Source organism: Oncorhynchus mykiss, chromosome 20, assembly GCF_013265735.2.
Source record: "Oncorhynchus mykiss isolate Arlee chromosome 20, USDA_OmykA_1.1, whole genome shotgun sequence".
Lineage (NCBI taxonomy): Eukaryota > Metazoa > Chordata > Actinopteri > Salmoniformes > Salmonidae > Oncorhynchus > Oncorhynchus mykiss.
Genome location: NC_048584.1, coordinates 11,347,962 through 11,368,388, shown reverse-complemented (window position 1 = coordinate 11,368,388; position 20,427 = coordinate 11,347,962). Strand labels below are relative to the sequence as shown.

The following is a 20,427-nucleotide window of genomic DNA, read 5'->3' as shown; positions in this document are numbered from 1 at the left end:
AATTGTGGGTGTGGCCATGATGCTGGGGATCAGTAATGTGCGAGTGAGACAGGTTGAAGTTTCAAGGGTGAGAGCAGTGTAGATAGTGTCATATGCTGAGTCAGTGAGGAAAGTACAGGATGATGGGCAAAGGGTGAGGGAGCCTGAGAGGATCCCTATGAGTAGTAGACCAGTACAGAGTGACTTGAACAGTTTGTGCTTTAGTAAGGTTGGGTTTTTGGTGTTTATTGCTATGGTCATTAATTGTACCGCACAGATGGAAAGGAAATCACAGAAGATTGAATTGGTAGTAGCAGCAGATAGCTTTTTGGGTGTCAGAGATTTTAAGTGCAGAAGAACTACAGGGGGTTTGAGAGAAGGGATTCCACCCTCCCAGGCCGACGGCTTGGTGTATGATCTGTTAGCGCCAAAGTAGTGGGAAGGGGTGTGTTGGGGATAGTGATATATATGCAGAAATATACAGTTGAAGTCGGAAGTTTATATACACTTAGGTTGGAGTCATTAAAACTTGTTTTTCAACCACTCCACAAATCTCTTGTTAACATACTATAGTTTTGGCAAGTCGGTTAGGACATCTACTTTGTGCAAGTCATTTTTCCAAGAATTGTTGACAGACAGATTATTTCACTTATAATTCACTGTACCACAATTCCAGGGGGTCAGAAGTTTACATACACTAAGTTGACTGTGCCTTTAAACAGCTTGGAAAATTCCAGAAAATGATGTCATGGCTTTAGAAGTTTCTGACAGACTAATTGACATAATTTGAGTCAATTAGAGGTGTACCTGTGGATGTATTTCAAGGTCTACCTTCAAACTCAGTGCCTCTTTGCTTGACATCATGGGGAAATCAAAAGAAATCAGCCAAGACCTCAGAATTTTTTTTGTAGACCTCCACAAGTCTGGTTCATCCTTGGGAGCAATTTCCAAACACCTGAAGGTACCACGTTCATCTGTACAAACAATAGTACGCAAGTACAAACGCCATGGGACCACGCAGCCATCATACCGCTCAGGAAGGAGACGCGTTCTGTCTCCTAGAGATGAACATACTTTGGTGCGAAAAGTGCAAATCAATCCCAGAACAACAGCAAAGGACCTTGTGAAGATGCTGGAGGAAACAGGTTCAAAAGTAACTATATCCACAGTAAAACGTGTCCAATATCGACATAACCTGAAAGGCCGCTCAGCAAGGAAGAAGCCACTGCTCCAAAACCGCCATAAAAAAGCCAGACTACGGTTTGCAACTGCACATGGGGACAAAGATCGCACTTTTTGGAGGAATGCCCTCACGTCTGATGAAACAAAAATAGAATTGTTTGGCCATAATGACCACCGTTATGTTTGGAGGAAAAGGGGGGAAGCTTTCAAGCTGAAGAACACCATCCCAACCGTGAAGCATTGGGGTGGCAGCATCATGTTGTGGGGGTGCTTTGCTGCAGGAGGGACTGGTGCACTTCACAAAATAGATGGCATCATGAGGCAGGAAAATGATGTGGATATATTGAAGCAACATCTCAAAACATCAGTCAGGAAGTTAAAGCTTGGTCGCAAATCAGTCTTCCAAATGGACAATAACCCCAAGCATACTTCCAACGTTGTGGCAAAATGGCTTAAGGACAACAAAGTCAAGGTATTGGAGTGGCCATCATAAAGCCCTGACGTCAATCCTATAGAAGATTTGTGGGGAGAACTGAAAGTGTGTGCGAGCCAGGAGGCCTACAAACCTGACTCAGTTACACCAGCTCTGTCAGGAGGAATGGGCCTAAATTCACCCAACGTATTGTGTGAAGCTTGTGAAAGGCTCCCCAAAACATTTGAACAATTTAAACAATTTAACGGCAATGCTGCCAAATACTAATTGAGTGTATGTAAACTTCTGACCCACTGGGAATGTGATGAAAGAAAAAAAGCTGAAATAAATCACTCTCTACTATTATTCAGACATTTCACATTGTTACAATAAAGTGGTGATCCTCACTGACCTAAGACAGGGAATTTTTACTAGGATTAAATGTCAGGATTAGTGAAAAACTGATTTGAAATGTATTTGGCTAAGGTGTATGTAAACTTCCGACTTCAACTGTACAACAAAGTGTCTTGTCTGCCGGAAAACCACACAAAGAAGTAGGTGAGCAGCATCTGCAGTGACTTGAAGGCATCTTCATCAAAAAACTGCATGACCTTTCATCATATGGTTTTTGCAAAGTTCACACTTTAAAAGTCGGTGACCAATGATGGTCACTGACTAGACAAATATGTTTCCGCTTGAATGTGCCCTCAGTTAAGCTCTGGCCTGTCTGCTGATGAATTCCTCTCCTGTAGGCAACAACATTATGTAGCTGAGATCTGTCAGTTACTAGTGGAGGGTGTGAAGCAGAGCACTGAGAGGATGGCCTATATCAGGGGTAGTCTACTCAACTACTATTGGAGAAGGTCCTAGGTGGAAAAGGTCCGGATGGATATTGTAATTTATCGTCATAGTAACAAACCCCCACCGCTCAACCCCAAACTGTTCACACCCCTGTTGTTGGTGGAAAGAAAATGTTTATGTTTTTAAGATAATTTCTTGCAATTATACACATTTTGCCATGAGGCTGAGATAACATTTTGCTATTTTAAAGCTAATCTCCTGAAATTCTCTACATGTTGTCATGTCTTATGTGTGTATAATACCCGAGTGACTCAACAAAATCAATCGGGGCCCCCATGCGCCCATAATCTGGCCACAATAAGATTTAGATAGCTAGTTAGCCTAATTTACCAACCTTCACATCTGTCAGTAAATGACCACTGCCCATGCACTACCAAACTGCCCATGCACTACCACATTTCGAAATGGCACCTTGTGCATTCTATTATTGCAACTCTCAACAGCATTATATTGAAAGCCTGACTAAGTAACATTTTTAAATAAATTGGGGTATTGACCCTGTTCTGGTTGCAGATCCGGACTGCAGTCCGCCAGTTGAGTATGGCTGGTTTATGTTCTGATGGACAAGGTTCAGACCTGTTCACAACTTCCTCCTGAGAGTGCGGACGCCACTCCAACTCAGCCCATGTCTAACCGAGCTTGGCGTATTTGGGGCCAACATCAAGTACATTCATAGACCCATCTGTATATATTCCTTTCTTGACAACTTTACAGAGAGATGGCTATACAAGTACAAAAAAATATATCCTGAGGTGTTCATTTCTTGGTCTGACGAGAGAAAATCTAAACTATTGTTACTAAGCCCTTGCAGAGAAACCACATGACCAAAATCACATAACTGGTGTTACATCATAGAGAGGGCAGAGCAAGCCTTAAACAGGAAGCTCACCACGCAAAGCACATGGTAAGATCAGTGACATAGCTTTTTTTCTTTTTTTGATGTTAAGGTTATAAAACTGTCAAATAATACACTGTCCCAAATTGTGATGTAATGCATAAATAATAAAGTTGCCCATTTTTTGTTGTTGATGTCCCACTTTACCAATCATACCGTAGCTAGCTAAAGTAGGACAGTCTTATAGGCTTTTCCAATGGAGGAAAGAGATCCAGTTTACAATAGGGACCCCCTGTGCAATAGTATCTAATAATTCACAACAATACACACAAATCTAAAAAATAAAATGGAATTACGAAATATATAAATATTAGATTGAGCAATTGACTAAAATACAGTAGAATAGAATACAGTATATACATATGAGATGTGTAAAGCAGTATGTAAACATTATTAAAGTGACTAGTGTTCCTTTATTAAAGTGGCCAGTGATTCCAAGTCTATGTATGTAGGGCAGCAGCCTCTAAGGTGCAGGGTTGCGTAACTGGGTGGAAGCTGGCTAGTGATGGCTATTTAACAGTCTGATGGCTTGAGATAGAAGCTGTTTTTCAGTCTCTCGGTCCCAGCTTTGATGCACCTGTACTGACCTCGCCTTCTGGATGATAGCGGGGTGATTTATGTCCTTGATGATATGTATTCCTCTTGTTCAAATGGAATAGGGCAGTGTGCAGTGCGGTGAAATGGGTCTAGGGTGTCAGGTAAGGTAGTGATATGATTCTTAACTAGCCTCTCAAAGCACTTCATGATGACAGAAGTGAGTGCTACGGGGCGATAGTCATTTAGTTCAGTTACCTTTGCTTTCTTGGGTACAGGAACAATGGTGGACATCTTGAAGCAAGTGGGGACAGCAGACTGGTATAGGGAGAGATTGAATATGTCAGTAAACACTCCAGCCATCTGGTCTGCGCATGCTCTGAGGAAGCAGCTAGGGATGCCGTCTGGGCTGGCAGCCTTGCAATGGTTAACACACTTAAATATCTTACTCACGTTGGCCACAGAGACGGAGAGCCCACAGTTCTTGGTAGCCGGCCACGTAGGTGGTACTGTGTTATCCTCAAAGCAGGCAAAGAAGGTGTTTAGCTTGTCTGGAAGCAAGACGGCGGTATCCGTGACATGGCTGGTTTTCCCTTTGTAGTCCGTGGTTGACTGTAGACCTTTCCACATACAGTATGTCTTGTGTCTGAGCCATTGAATTGCAACTCCACTTTGTCTCAGTACTGACGTTTTGTCTGTTGCCTTACGGAGGGAATAACTACACTGTTTGTATTCGGCCATATTAAATGAGGTGGTTTGTGCTTTCAGTTTTGCGCGAATGCTGCCATCTATCCACGGTTTCTGGTTTGTGTAGGTTTTAATAGTCACAGTGGGTACAATATGTCCTACACACAGTGATGTAAAGTAATTAAGTAAAAATACTTTAAAGTACTAACCTACTTATGTAGTTTTTGGGGGTATCTGTACTTTACTAATAATATTTTTGACAACTTTTACTTTAACTCCACTACATTCCTAAAGAAATAATGTACTTTTTACTCCTTACATTTTCCCTGGCACCCAAAAGTACTCGTTACATTTTGAATGCTAAGCAGGACAGGAAATGTGTCCAGTTCACACACTTATCAAGAGAACATCCCTGGTCATCCCTACTGCCTCTGATCTGGCAGACTCATTAAACACAAATGCTTAGTTTGTAAATTATGTCTGAGTGTTGAACTGTGCCCCTGGCTATCCGTAAATTTAAAAAACAAGAAAATTGTGTCTTCTGGTTTGCTTAATATAAGGAATTTTAAATGATTTATACTTTTACTTTTGATACATACAGTAAGTACATTTAAAACCAAATACTTTTAGACTTAAATAGTATTTTACTGGATGACTCACTTTTTTTTGTCATTTTCTTTTTAAGGTATCTTTATTTTTACTCAAGTATGAAAATTGGGTACTTTTCCCACCACTGCATACACTTCCTGATGAACTCAGTCACCGTACACGTGTATTCCTCAATGTTATTCTCAGAGGCTACCCGGAACATATCCCAGTCCGCGTGGTCAAAACAATCTTGAAGCATGGATTCCGATTAGTCAGACCAGGGTTGAATAGACCATAGCATGGGCACTTCCTGTTTGAGTTTCTGTCCATAGGAAGGGAGGAGCAAAATTGAGTCGTGATCAGATTTGCCAATGGGAGGACATTTTGAAAAGTTGAGTAGCAGTGGTCCAATGTTTTTCCAGAGCGAGTACTACAGTCAGTGTGTTTGGTAGAACTTCGGTAGCGCTATTCCTCAAATTTACTTTGTTAAAATCCCCAGCTACAATAAATGTGGCCTCAGGATATGTGGTTTCCAATTTGCATAAAGTCCAGTGTAGTTCTATGAGGATCGTTGTGGTATCTGCTTGAGGGGGAATATACAGTACATGGCTGTGACTATAACCAAAGAGTATTCTATTGGGAGGTAATACGGTCGGCATTTGATTGTGAGGTATTTTAGGTCGGGTGAAAAAAAAGGAATTGAGTTTCTGTATGTTATCACAATCACACCATGAGTAGTTCATGAAACATACACTCCCTCCTTTCTTCTTCCCAGAGAGTTCTTTATTACTGTCTGTGCGATGTACTGAGAACCCAGATGGCTGTATGGACGGGGACAGTATATCCAGAGAGAGCCATGTTTCCGTGAAACAGAGTATGTTACAATCCCCGATGTCTCTCTGGAAGGAGATCTTCGCCTTGAGCTCGTCTACTTTATTATTCAGAGACTGAACATTTGCAAGTAATATGCTTGGAAGCGGTGGATGGTGTGCACGCCTCCTGAGTTGGACTAGAAGTCCACTCCGAACACCTCTTCTCCGCCGGTGGTGTTTTGGAGCAGCCTCTGTAATAAGTTCAATTGCCCTGGGGGGTACAAACAAAGGATCCATTTCGGGAAAGTCATATTCCTGGTTCGAAGTGCTGTTGAGTTACGCGCCGCTCTGATATCCAAAAGTTCTTTCCAGCTGTATGTAATAACACACAACAATTCTGGACATGGTGCTAAATGAGTATGATGGATAGACATCTGCTGAGGACCAAGAGTGATGAGCTCAGAATCACATTAGTGGAAAGCAAGACTGTTCTCCAGTGGTGTAAAGTACTTAAGTACGAAATACTTTAAAGTACTACTACCCTGGTCATCCCTACTGCCTCTGATCTGGCAGACTCACTAAACAGGTGCTTCGTTTGTAAATTATGTCTGAGTGTTGGAGCGTGCCCCCTGGCTATCCATATATAAATATAAAAAAAACATGAAAATGGTGCCACCTGGTTCGCTTAATATAAGGAATTTGAAATGATTTATACTTTACTTTTGATGCTTAAGTATATTTGAGCAATTACATTTACTTTTGATACTTAAGGATATTTAAAACCAAATACTTTAGAAATTTTACTCAAGTAAGATTTTACTGGGTGACTTTCGCTTTTACTTGAGTCATTTTCTGTTGAGGTATCTTTACTTTTACTCAAATGACAATTGGGTACTTTTTCTACCACTGCTGTTCTCAGGGAAGGCCTGGTTGTAGCTAGACATGTTTGAGTCGCTTCAGGGACAATTTATTTTGCATTTTAGCTAGCCCTAACTCTTTTCCTAACCTTAACCCAATTATCCTAATGGAGGTGTGGCGGAGAGAGTGGCAGTGCAAGACAATCCACTCCTCATCTGACCTGCACTGCCCTCTGTCACATTACTAGAGGAACTGCACAGGACGGTAACGATAAGTGCCCTTTGACCACAGAGAAAATTGCTGCTCCCCAGCTAAAGTAGATTTTTTATTTTACCTGGTTTTGACTGTAGAATCAAACATGTGCTCTTATTGCTTGTGTAGATCAAGAATGAGCCTGATGGAGGAAGGAAAGCAGCGAGCGGTTTGCTGATGTCAACGTTGTGAACAGAGTGCCATATGGTGGCAGTGGGGTTATGGTATGGGCAGGCATAAGGTGCAGACAACGAACACAATTGCATTTTATCGATGGCAGTTTGAATGCACAGAGATACCATGACTAGATCCTGCAATTCATCTGCCGCCATCACCTCATGTTTCAGCATGATAATGCACTGCCCCATGTTGCAAGATCTGTACACAATTCCTGCAAGCTGAAAATGTCCCTGTTGTTCCATGGCCTGTATACTCACCAGACATGCCACCCATTGAGCATGTTTGGGATGCTCTGGATCGACGTGTACGACAGCGTGTTCCAGTTCCCGCCAATATCCAGCAACTTTGCACAGTCATTGAAGAGGAGTCGGACAACATTTCACAGGCCGCAATCAACAGCCTGATCAACCCTATGCGAAGGAGATGTATCGCACTGGATGAGGCAAATGGTGGTCACACCAGATACTGACTGGTTTCTTGATCCATGCCCCTACTTTTCTTTTAAGGTAGGCCTATCTGTGACCAAAAAAATGCATTCTGTATTTCCAGTCATGTGAAATCCACAGATTCCTAATGAATTTATTTCAATTGACTGATTTCCTCATATGAACTGTAACTTAGTAAAATCTTGGGAATTGTTGTGTTCATATTTTTATCGGTATACTTTCAATCTGTTTGTCTGCATATTTCAAGACATGGCATAAATATGAGGACGATTCTCTTTATTTTTGGGGGGACCAAAGACGTGGAAATTAATCAATCCGTCATCACTAACACAGTGTAAAAATCAAATAGTTTATTATTGAAATAGCATGAGCGACCGAGAAAAATACACGTATACAATATTTAAGGCCAAGTGGCAAACAATAATGCAGGCACTAGGGATGGGGGTGTGAGCATGTGGGTCTGGGTAGATGAGATGTAGTCACTGATTGTGTGAGTCTGTAAGTTGTTGTTCGCATGTAGAAGTTAGCATATGGAATTAATAAAAAACTGAAAAATTAAATATGATCAAATAAAGTAATGAGCCTAACAGAGTGTTACTACTGCAATACATTTGGATCACTGCCAGTTCCACTAAGTGATTTCATCACAAAATAATAGAACAATTGCAGTATGTGAACTCTCTAAAGCTGTCACGTGTGATATTTTAACATGATATTATAAGGGTCTAGTCTAAAGTCTAAAGAGGAAGACCTAATATTTGTAAAGTAGATAGTAATATAAAGATACACAAGTTAAATTGTTCACGTTTTTAAAATGCATGGCTGTTATGTAGTCTAATATGACTGGCCTTCAAATACATTGGTGCAACTTTGGTTTTAGAAGTGGGAGGGACATTATTATTATTATTTATCCAGTCAGATAATCACTCCAAACAGCCTACCCGGTCGCTCTGAGGCGGCCGCATGGTCCTAAAGCACATTGTTGACTAGTTTTAAAAAAAAAATCACATTCCAATGATACAACTGGGGTGGGGTGGGGTGGGGTGGGGGGCAAAAATCATACTCCAATATACCGTTGGGATTTGATGCAAAAAATCAAGTTCTATTTCATGAACACCAGATGAGACATGAAAGGAACGCAATGCAAAAAATATTGATTTGTATTTACAGATTTTCATGCGAATATTCTAAACTCCGCATTAAAACAATATGCGCATTTTCCCACAGAGATGTTTCCATCAAATTGACTTGTTGCAGATTAATGACTGTGCGTGAATACGAGGTGCACATTAAAATACATTTTGCAGTTAAATGCCCATGTACTGAATACAAAATACAAGTTAATTTGTTTTCCATCGCATTTTCAACTCTACTGATGGTTTTCCTACAAAAAAATGTGTGCCCACTCAGGTATTGGCACGTGCGCTCTAGCCAATAGCGCGCAGATTACATGTACTGTACGGTATAATCTCCATGATGAGATTATTTTTATTTGTCAAACGGCAGCCCAGCATCGATGATCATGTCACCAGAATAAGACCCTCGATATTTATTGGAAAGGAGCATCAAGTTTATCAACGTTCACTTTCACCGCCCTGTGAAGTTCATCATAATCAGCATGATTTCCTGACAAGTCGTAGTGCGAGGACCACACGTCATCGTGTCACTCCAAGTTGAATTCGATATGATTGTTATTATATCCACCGACATTTCTCGCATAATTCGTTTTACCGACACAAAAAGATTCCACCTTGTCTAGCGTATTTTGTTTTGTCGACATTTTGAAAGTTTACTGAACATTTTTCTGTTTCCATCAGGCCTGGCCTGTCATTACATTCGTTTCATCCGACATGCATATACTCGCATAAAAATGTTGGATGGAAACCTGGTTAATCACATAGCATTTGACCCCAGGTTTTTAAATCCGAAAAACGTGTGGCCAGTTTAATGTGGCCACGAGTTGCTGACGTCACGGTAAAAAAATATGATCAGTAGGCTACTGTTATTACCAAAACTGGTACGCTTCAGACACAAATCTCTGGTGTTATCATAACAGCAGTGTAATAGCACCCCCTAGCAACACTGACCCGCTATGACAGGCGGGCCTTAGCTCACTGTGAATGTGGATCACAATATGTAGACCTATGTTCTGCTCTTAAAATACCCCTCACCCTCTCCTTTCCAACCTCACTCTGTCCTCTTCACTCAGGGCAGTTGGACACAAAGCCTCGGAGAGGGCTGGTTTGGGGGTCGGGGCAGTATGTGTGATGGGGTCAGGGGGTTATTTTGGGAGGATCTATCAGCATCCTGCAGAGTGACATGACACGTGTGGTGGATATAAAACACACACACACACACACACACACACACACACACACACACACACACACACACACACACACACACACACACACCCTGTGCCCCCGCTGACAGTCGACACAGCATTCCACTGTTAGCAGACGGAAACCAGTTCCTCCCTCTCTCTCTCTCTCTCTCGCTCTCTCTCTCTCTTTCTTTCTCTCTAACCCCTTCCCTTTCAACCCCCCCCCCCCCCCCCCCCCTCTCTGGGTGGAGTGGGCTGGGTCACAGAGGAACTATGTCAGACCAGAGAGACAGCAAATACACAGAGCAGTCGGAAGAACCAGAGAGACATACTCCCTGTGTGCAGTGTGACTCAGCGTGTGTGTGTGTTACTGAGTCGTGATGGTAGCAGAGGAGGTGGTGGTCACTCTCTCAGGAGGGGCTCCATGGGGCTTCAGACTGCAAGGAGGAGTTGAGCATCAAACACCACTGCAGGTGTCCAAGGTACGACTTGTGTGTGGGGTAGAGTGGGGTAGGTGGAACAACAGGCTGTGTGTCTGTTGTACGGTGGGCTGTGGGCTGTAGAATGGTATGAGTATGTGTGGAAAAGAGTGGAGCACGGGGGGGGGGGGGGGCAGATCATGGAGTAACAGTTGCAGGAGAGGGCTAGGGAACAGCAGGTGTATATTGATGGCGGGCTCAGGCCGTCAGAGTTCTGCCCTCCTCTGTGTCCTGCGCTGCCTGCCTGGTCATGAGTGGTACGATAACTGAACCCTCTGGCACAAAAATGACTGCTGGGGCATCAGCCAGGTGGGTGCTACAAGTTCCCCCTTCCCCTCCCATGTAATGTAAAGCACGTTGAGCTGCTGGGCAAGTTCTGTATGGAGTCGTTATATTCATGACTTAGCTGTGCAACCCTTCCTAAATAACAGAGTCTGTTTGCTTGTCATGGTGATTGGATTTTAGGCACCGTGGGTCATGGGCTGACCCTGATGGACACATGCTCTATGAGCTTTCTTGGTGTTTAAGTGTGTTTCATCTCTATGTATTAATGTGTGTGTGTGTGTGTTTGAGATGGTGTGTGATCGGAATTATCTCTGTCGGTGTCGTGTGCTAGCAAGACACGAGCACAGGAATTGAGGGCATGCTCTCTTAAGTGGACACACACACACACACACACACACACACACACACACACACACACACACACGCAAACACATTGGTGTTGACAGAGCAGAATGCATTTAATCTAACCAGAAAATATATTGTGAAAAGATGGGCCATGAACTGACTCTGCTTGGCATAGATGTTCGTACTGGGTTCTACTTTATTCTATTCTATAAACCAGGGGTGGCCAACCCTCCCCATGGGAGAGATGCAGGAAATGCAGGCTTTTTCTCCATCACACCTTTCAGCTAAACAAGGTCCTGATGAGCAGCTAACCACTGTTCTGTTGCCAAGGTCACCTCCAGTTTTATCTGTAGTTGTGTGTGTGTGTGTGTGAGTGAGAGAGAGAGAGAGGCCTTTTTTTCCATGGCCTGCTCCAGCTCCTCTTAAATGAGCTATTCTGATCCTACGGACCTCTCTACTCCTAGCTGGGCTTATCTGAGGCACGTCTGCCCTCCACATACACACACACACACACACACACTCTGTCTGGTGTTGTTGACCGGTAGAGGTGAAAGGCGGTGAGTAAGGTAAATGCTAACCAGGCTCATTTGAAAAGTAGGTCGACATCATTCACCATATAAAGCGTGTTAAAAGGCTACATCCCTGGTTAGCTGCTCTGTGGGTCCGTCTAGACATGTGGCTGGTTCCTCTGCTGGGGTTTATTTTGGGGTGTATGGGGAACACATGGTGAATGTGATGCTTGCCCTCTGCCCAGGGCCTGCAATGTGTGTATGGAAAGGGGGGGGGGGGGGGGGGGGGGGGTGCATCTGTCTAATAGCCCCTCTTTCACTGTGTTTTCCCACAGTGGCTGGGTGTGTGTGTGTGTGTGTGTGTGTGTGTGTGTCAATGGGGTAGAGGTGTCTTATTGGAGGGTCTGTGTAGTACCATATTTTGTGTGAAGAGACTGTGCTCAACAGGTGTGTGGTTGGTTTGAGAGTCTTATCCCTTAGATATTTGGCTGTTTAGCATGACATGTCTCTGCTATCTGTCGTCTGTCACCTGCTCTTTCTTTCCCTCCCTCTCTCTTTCTCTCTCCCCCTTTCTTTCCACACCCCATCTCTCTCCCTGTATCTCTCTTAACCAGCTCGCTCTATCCTCCTCATTTCTCTCTCTCCTTCTTCCCCTTTCTCTGCACCTCTATTCACCCCTTCATTCTCTCTCTCTTTCTCTCACTCTCTCGCTCGCTCTCTCGCTCGCTCTCTTGCTTGCTCTTTTGCGCTCTCTCTCGCTCTCTCTCGCTCTCTCTCGCTCTCGCTCGCTCTCTCTCGCTCTCTCTCTCTCTCCATGTCTATAGAGCTCTGCTCCCACCCCCCAACCCCCCTTCAGTAAAGATAGGTTTATGACATCATTGCCTAAATTGTACCACCCTTCAGCCCCCCCTCCCCCTCCCCATGTCCCAGAAGCGATAATGACCTCACACCCCATAACCTCGTAACTGAGTTGTCCCCCCATGTGATTCCATGCTACTGGATTGAGGCTGTGTGTGTGTATATATTAATGTGTGTGTTTCAGGTGCGACGGCGCAGTAAGGCATGCAGGGCTGGCCTGAGGGAGGAGGATGAGTTGGTTGCCATTGGCGACCGTGTGTGTGCCGAGCTCAGCCACGCCCAGGCCATGACCCTCATCGACTCCCACCGGCACACACTCAACCTCAGGATCAAGAGGTCAGAGCACACACACAGACGCACGCACGCACACACATGCAAGCAAATACACACATACACTAGACTGATACAGGTATATAATAAACAAAGCAGATACATACATGAACACACACACACACACACACACACACACACACACACACACACACACACACACACAGCCTGACTATCTTTCTCCATTTCTTTCTGTCTCCAGGTTTAGGTCTGGGGTCCACACTGTGGCCCTGTCAGGTCGTACACCTACACATATAGCTACACACACACACACACCCACACACCCCGTTCTCTCCCCCACTGACGGGCCAGCCTGCCTCACCATCACCTCCCCCCCTGACAGCGAGGCCTACTATGGAGAGACGGACAGTGACGCGGACACACACACACACACACACCGCCGCCAGCGACGCACACCTCCGCACACGCGCTCTCCAGGCCGCCAGCAGCAGGAGGAGGAGACCTCGGAGTTGAGCGGGTACGAGACAATAATCATCCCCAACCTTGTTTCCTGGTTTGTATTATGACAGCTTGACCTATCCAATCCCTCTCTCTCTCTTCCTCCAGGTATGAGAGCGCTCCAGATGGAGGGGTTTCCCTGCAGGGGCCCTGGGAGCAACTACCCACATTTGGAAACGGTGTGATCCAACAGTGGGAGCAACCAACAGGATTGGGAACAGGGGGGTTTCAACCTGGAGTACCACGCAGGGAGGTGGTCTACCAACCCCAACCCCCCCAGTCCCAGCCAGAGTGGACCCACCCAGCCCAGCACGTCCCACATCCTGAGCAGGGGGAGCCGACGGGGGGAAGAGAGGCGGAGGGAGAGGGAGACAGTGGTTTCCAGGAGGCAGGGTTGTGTGTGGGTCTGGCCTGCTCACCCCTGGTGTCTCCAGAGCGGGCTAAAGGAGCCATGATGCTGGGCTCCAGCCGACAGATGGTTCCCATGGTGGGCGCCCAGCTGACCCCACTCAGTGATGATCTATCTACTACGTACAAGGACAAGGCCAGGCAAGCCAGTGAGTGCACTATACCAGATACCCTACACACTATACACACTACCGCCGACACGTGAACAATTCAGCTGCTTTGAACGGTCTCCGTGAAGCCTGTGGATTGTCTGAGTGTTACGGGTGTGTGGGCGTAAAGGTCTCTGAGCTGTGATAGGACTCCCTCTGGTGTTGTTCTGCTGTAGGTTCAGCCTCTCACCTTGTGGTCAGCTAGGAGGGGGTTGTTAGAGAGAGAGAGAGGGGGAGGGAGGGAGGGAGGGGGGGGGGGGGGGGGGGAGGAAGGGAGGGAAGAGAGGAAGAGATATTTCCAGTTGCTGTCTATCCTATGAATCAAAGCCTTCATCTCCTATTTTCATCTCCTATTTCTGCCCCTTCGTCTCTCCAGTCGGTATTCTAAGCCCTGGTCTCTTCCAGAGTATTTATAGTTGGGCAGCTAGCATTCCCATCTGGTGTTGATGGACACACGGACACAACTGACCTCACATTTAGTGATACACACAGCTGAATGTGCAATGGGGGAGGGGGCAGCATACATGATCAATGAGATATACCCTATTTATATGATCAATGATATATACCCTATTTATATGATCAATGATATATACCCTATTTATATGATCAATGAGATATACCCTATTTATATGATCAATGAGATATACCCTATTTATATGATCAATGAGATATACCCTATTTATATGATCAATGAGATATACCCTATTTATATGATCAATGAGATATACCCTATTTATATGATCAATGAGATATACCCTATTTATATGATCAATGATATATACCCTATTTACATGATCAATGAGATATACCCTATTTATATGATCAATGAGATATACCCTATTTATATGATCAATGAGATATACCCTATTTATATGATCAATGAGATATACCCTATTTATATGATCAATGAGATATACCCTATTTATATGATCAATGAGATATACCCTATTTATATGATCAATGAGATATACCCTATTTATATGATCAATGAGATATACCCTATTTATATGATCAATGAGATATACCCTATTTATATGATCAATGAGATATACCCTATTTATATGATCAATGATATATACCCTATTTATATGATCAATGATATATACTCTATTTATATGATCAATAATATACACCCTATTTATATGATCAATGATATATATATATATACCCTATTTATTTGAATCTGTAAATAAGGTTTCAAGGATACTTTATGTGAAAACAACATTCTTCCCATGAAGTTAGACATACGTACTGCATGTCTGACCTGCATAGATGACTATATGAATGTCTCACAGCTGTCTACCTCACCCTGAACTATAGCAGTTGGTTGGGACTCACTGATTTTCATCCCAAGCACCGGTTTAGCCTGCTGAGCTAAAGCCTAGGCATTCGTTTGAGGCGCTCATGCAAGTAGTCAGGTTTCAGGCAAGGTTACCTCTTGGACAGAGACAATAGTGGCAGACTGTTGATTGAGGGGACAAGTGACCTGCCCTTTCTCATAATACACACACAGCTAAGAGTAATGAGTAAATTGTTCTTGACGACCTAGAACAACACACACACACACACCTTTTACAAGGTTGTTGCGCGTATGTGAGGTGGGTGAAGTAAGGGGGAGAATCCGATAGACTGTGTGTGTGTGTGTGTGCATGCGCGTGCCCAGACAGGTGTGCAAAGGACGTTTCCCCATAATGAAAGGGGGGGCCATGACTGAAAAAGGTTTGGTAAGTGCTGATCTAGTTAATGGTTAGCACAAATACCGATGAGGAACCCCATGCTCCAGTCTATGTATTTATCAACACTATGCTGCATCAGCAGTACAGCAGCCTGATAATATCGACCAATATGTCGTTAGGCTCATTTCTGGACATTCATTTTGAAGTAAAAGTTGCCAGAAGTAACTTTCTCACAGTCATTCTACAGACATAATTACATGCCAGGCGTGGTGAAGGGTACACAAATAAGCATGAAGCGGTCAAGGCTTTTACAGGGGTACGGTGGTGACTCTCTGAACTCATTTGGATAGTTTTCCCAATTATTGGCAAAAAAACTCTGAATTGGGCAGACTGTGAAAACACAGCCTTAGAGTTAGACCTACAGTTCAAAAGTAATACGGACATTATTGGTATTTCCGATGAGATTGGGATATATTGACCAACTTATCATGAATATTTTGTATTTTCTCCGCAAAATTCACCAGGAACAAGCATTTCACAGCCATTTTTTAAAAAGTCTCCTGGGGGGGGGGGGGCATGTCCTCGAACCCCCCTAGAAAGGTGTTGACCCCGGAACCCATTAACCCTGACCACTAAATATGTAACACAAAGTTACGCCCTTGCAGACAGGGATGTGGATACTGACAGACAGTCTAACAGGTTGCTGCTCAACTGGGGAGGAGGGGGAATTTAGAGCTTTGAGCCCCCCCCCCCCCCCCCCCCCCCCCCCCCCCCACCAGCACACTCTCCTGTCTGTCAGGGTTGAGCCCCTCCCCACTTGTTGATGGTGTCACCTATCATGGTGTCGTCATGGAATTGAGTGACATTCCAGATGCTATGATGTCATTCTGTTGATCACAGACATAATTCTAACCAGACCTTTCTTATTCATTTCAGTTACTTATTTAATCAGGGGCATCATTTCAGCTAAACCTTGTGTACGGCAAAGTGACGGGGATTTCTTCAAAAAGTGACTGAATTTACTGCTTATCTACAAAATGTACAAACTCTAAAATGCAATTTGGAGAACGGCAAAAACAAGCAAAATGTGCTACTTAACATTCGATGCACTAGCTCAGCACCGGGATTAAAACTCCAGTTTAGTTTCATGTTAAGTCAGATGTCTTTGGCAGTTACCTAGCCAAAGCCACCTACTACTACAGCCATCTTCACCTCTGCCATGTGTTGAGGAAAAAGTCCCGCTGTTCCCTGCGGCTGCCATCTCTCGAAGCGAGAGGTTTCATTCCCGTCAAAATCTGTCCAAAATAAACCCAATCCGTTTCTATGGGCTTATTTTGACTTGGGCTTGTTAGGGCGGAGACATGAGTATCTCATCATTCATTATAGATCTCTGCTCTATATAAAGCCAGACATACAAACAAAAACCTCTAAACTGCATTTGCATTTTAATTGAGATTGGAATGATTTTAATCGCCTGTTTTAAATCATTGGTGGTGAGCTATGATATGGCGACTGCCATACCCAATTGACACTCCTGTATTTAATCCTCTGTTCTCTCTTACTTGCTCTCCCTCTCCCCCCTCCTCACATCCCTCCCCGTGTCTCCCAGAGCTGCAGAGAGGAGAGAGTGTGGTAGACAGGCAGGTGAAAGAGGCTCGTACTAAATGTCGTTCCATCGCCTCCCTGCTCACCGACGCTCCGTACTCCAACTCCAAAGGAGTTCTCATGTTCAAGAAGAGACGCCAGCGTGCCAAGAAGTTCACCCTCACCTGTTTCGGCCGCGCGGAGGGGGAGGTGGGTGCTGAGACTGGGGGAGAGACGGAGGGGGAGGTGGGTGCTGAGACTGGGGGAGAGACGGAGGGAGAGGAGGAGGAGGGGAGTTCCTTCCCCTCGGGTTCAGAGGTGGATGAAGAGGGCTTCGCTGGAACCTTTGACCCCACCTGGGACAGCGGATACCTGGACCTGCTGGATAGGAGGAGCTCCGCCTGTCCGTCCACATATAACTCAAGGTCCCAAACACCAACCAATCAGAGCTCAGGGTTGGATTCCTCGGCTTATCAGAGCCCAGAGATTAATGTGTCAATCAATCAGGGCTCTGTGGCGAATGCCCCAGCCTATCAGAGCCCAGGGCTGGACTCCATTGCCTATCAGGGGAAAGAGACGGAGCAGTCTGAGCAGCAAAGGAAAAGGGTCACCCATGTCGCCTATAACCCCGCCCCTAACCCCTCCCCGGCCGCAGGTTTGTCAAACGGGGGCCCTGTAGGGGTGAGTCGGGCCAGTGTGGTTCTGACCCCCCCCTCTCACACACCTAACCTCCAGCCTGACCTAAACCCTAACCCTAACCCGCCTGGAGGGATCCATAACCGCACGGCATGCCCCTTCACCTCAGGCCTCGCCCCATCTCGCCCTCCAGTCACCCCTGTCATCTTTCGACCCGTCCAGCCCACTCCTGCCGTAACTATGGTTTCCAAACCCACCGCTGCGGTATCCATGGTGACCATTGCCCCTCCTCGCCCTTCAGGGGGACCCCAGGCAAGGAGAGCAGTCTCCAGTACCTCTCTCTATATCCCCCCTAGACCTGCAGCAGCCATCCTCTTTCCTCCCACTGCCCTCCCTCGTCCTCCGGTTCTATCTCCTCCCTCTCTGGCCTCAGCTCCCTTCTCTCTTACCTACACTCCCTCTCAACCTTTCATTCCTCCCTCTGTCCATACTGCCACCTTCTCTCCCTCTTCTGCCCCCTATTCTCTTCCGAATCATCCTCCTCAACCCACCCAACACTTCTGCTCCTTGACTGCTCCTCAACCTTTCTCTCCACCTCCTCCTGCCCCCACTCAACACTTCTCTGCTCCTCCTCGACAACCTTTCTCCCCTCCTCCTGACGCCCCAGTCTATCCATCCTCTGCTGTGGCTGCCCAGTCCTTCTCTGCTCCTCCTCGACAACCTTTCTCCCCTCCTCCTGACGCCCCAGTCTATCCATCCTCTGCTGTGGCTGCCCAGTCCTTCTCTGCTCCTCCTTCTATTAATCAATCCTTCCCTCCTTCCTATCCCACACCTTACTCTCACCCACCCCCCCTTGCTCAGACCCAACCCCCTCCTCCCCTGACCTTCAACCCCTATGTTGCCACTGCGACCCCCTCCACTGCCCAGCCCCCATCCTCTGATTCGCTGTCCTCCCGTGAGCAGCGTATCGCCGTCCCCGCCTCCAGAACAGGCATACTGGCGGAGGCACGTCGTCGCAGCAACAAGAAGCCAATGTTCCGTCCGTCTGTGGAGAACAAGAAGGACGTGTCTCCCAACCCGGCCCTGCTCGAACTGCTCCAAAACCCGGATGCACCAACCAGGATGGGTCCACGCCCCGGTTCCGGTCCCGGCTCCATGGGGCCTAGTGGAGGAGTGGGAGGTGTGGAGACTGGAGGTGAGTCTGGCCCTGAAGAGGACTGGTTGAGGCTGGGGGCCGAGGCCTGTAACTTCATGCAGGCCCGGAGAGGCCCCAAGCCCCCTCCTGTGGCCCCTAAAACGCAGGGCCCTCCACAGGTACCCCAGTTATCAGGGAAGGGGGGTCAGCTGTTCGCCCGTAGACAGAGCAGGATGGATCGCTATGTGGTGGAGAGCACCCCCTCCTCACCCCAACCCTCTCCCTGCCACCCCCGCCAGCCCTCTCCCACCCTCTCCCTCCCCTCTCAATTCAGATACTCCTCCAGCTGCAGAGCCCCCCCTCCCATCAGCTACAACCCCCTCCTCTCCCCCTCCTGCCCTCCCCAGGCCCAGCGCCAGAGGGCGGGGGTAGCAGGGCAGGGTGCGAGACCAGCGGGGCATAAAGCCGCTCCTGGGGGTCAGAAGGCTCAAGGCATCAAGGCTTTGGACTTTATGAGTCGCCAGCCCTACCAGCTAAACTCCTCCCTCTTCAGTTACGGGGGCGGGACTCCCCAGCAAGCACAGGCCTATCAACAGCAGCCGCGCATGATGGGCGGCTCCTATGGGCCCATCAAGACGCCCCGTGTGTATGAGATCAAGCGCTTCTCCACGCCACCTCCCACAGGCCCCTCCCCTACGATCATTGTCCCACGGTCAGCGACCACACTGGGAGAACCGCTGTGGAGGTCTGATATCATTTCCCCTCTGCCCATAGCCACTCCCTGCTACCAATCCCCTTCTAACACCCCCTACCCGCCTCAGCCCCAGTGGGTCCCTCCTCCTCCAGCCCCCAACACCCCCCTCCCTCAGCTCCCTAGCTTCCCCTCTGCCCATGTCCCTAACCCTCACCCCTACCCCTCCGAGCCCCACGCCCCTCAACAGGGTAACATGCAGTTTAAGAGTGCCCCTGATCTCAGTCCTCTTGTCCACACCCCACCTTGCCCCGCCTCCACCAAGCCCTCCAGAGTTCCTCGCCCCAGATTCAGCACCTCTAACCTGGGTCTGCAACCCAGTGTCTGGCGCCCCGGATCCACCACGCACTGAGATTGCAGGTCATGGATTGGCACGAAACGACAGGAATATAAAACATTCTGTTGTGATTTCGTTTTTTGGTCTTTGTCACGTCTAAGAAGATGTTAGTATGGTGCATTGCAGGCTTTTATTGATTTCTTGTTTGGGCACTATTGCAACTCTTGGATCACACCACCCATTTCATAAATTGGCCACCTCTGTTTCTCTTCGTAAAAAATATTGTTTGATGTATACTTGATACGCGTTGTTGATATAGTTGATATGTATGCATATATGAATGTAAAATAAGTATTTAATGACAATCAGAAAGATAAAAAGTGATCTAAAATGAGAACGACATGGAGAGGGAGAGATAGAAAGGGACACAATGTGAAGTTTATTTAAAGCGATGGGGTCCACAGAATAAAGGTGAAAGTAATGAATGAAGTTGAGTGATAAACTGATACATGGAGGATGTGCTAAAGACAAGCC

The 20,427-nt window shown here is 46.2% G+C and overlaps 1 protein-coding gene across 1 annotated transcript; it reads left to right on the top strand.

Annotated features, from left to right (window-relative positions):
- Positions 1-10,263: 10,263 nt before the first annotated feature.
- LOC110498961 (synaptopodin 2-like protein) lies at positions 10,264-20,382 on the top strand. The gene is made up of 5 exons (XM_036955761.1): positions 10,264-10,491; positions 12,670-12,821; positions 13,018-13,293; positions 13,383-13,831; positions 17,120-20,382. Exons 1-5 carry the CDS (start codon positions 10,390-10,392, stop codon positions 19,966-19,968), a joined length of 3,828 nt encoding a protein of 1,275 aa, XP_036811656.1. The 5' UTR covers positions 10,264-10,389; the 3' UTR covers positions 19,969-20,382.
- Positions 20,383-20,427: the final 45 nt, after the last annotated feature.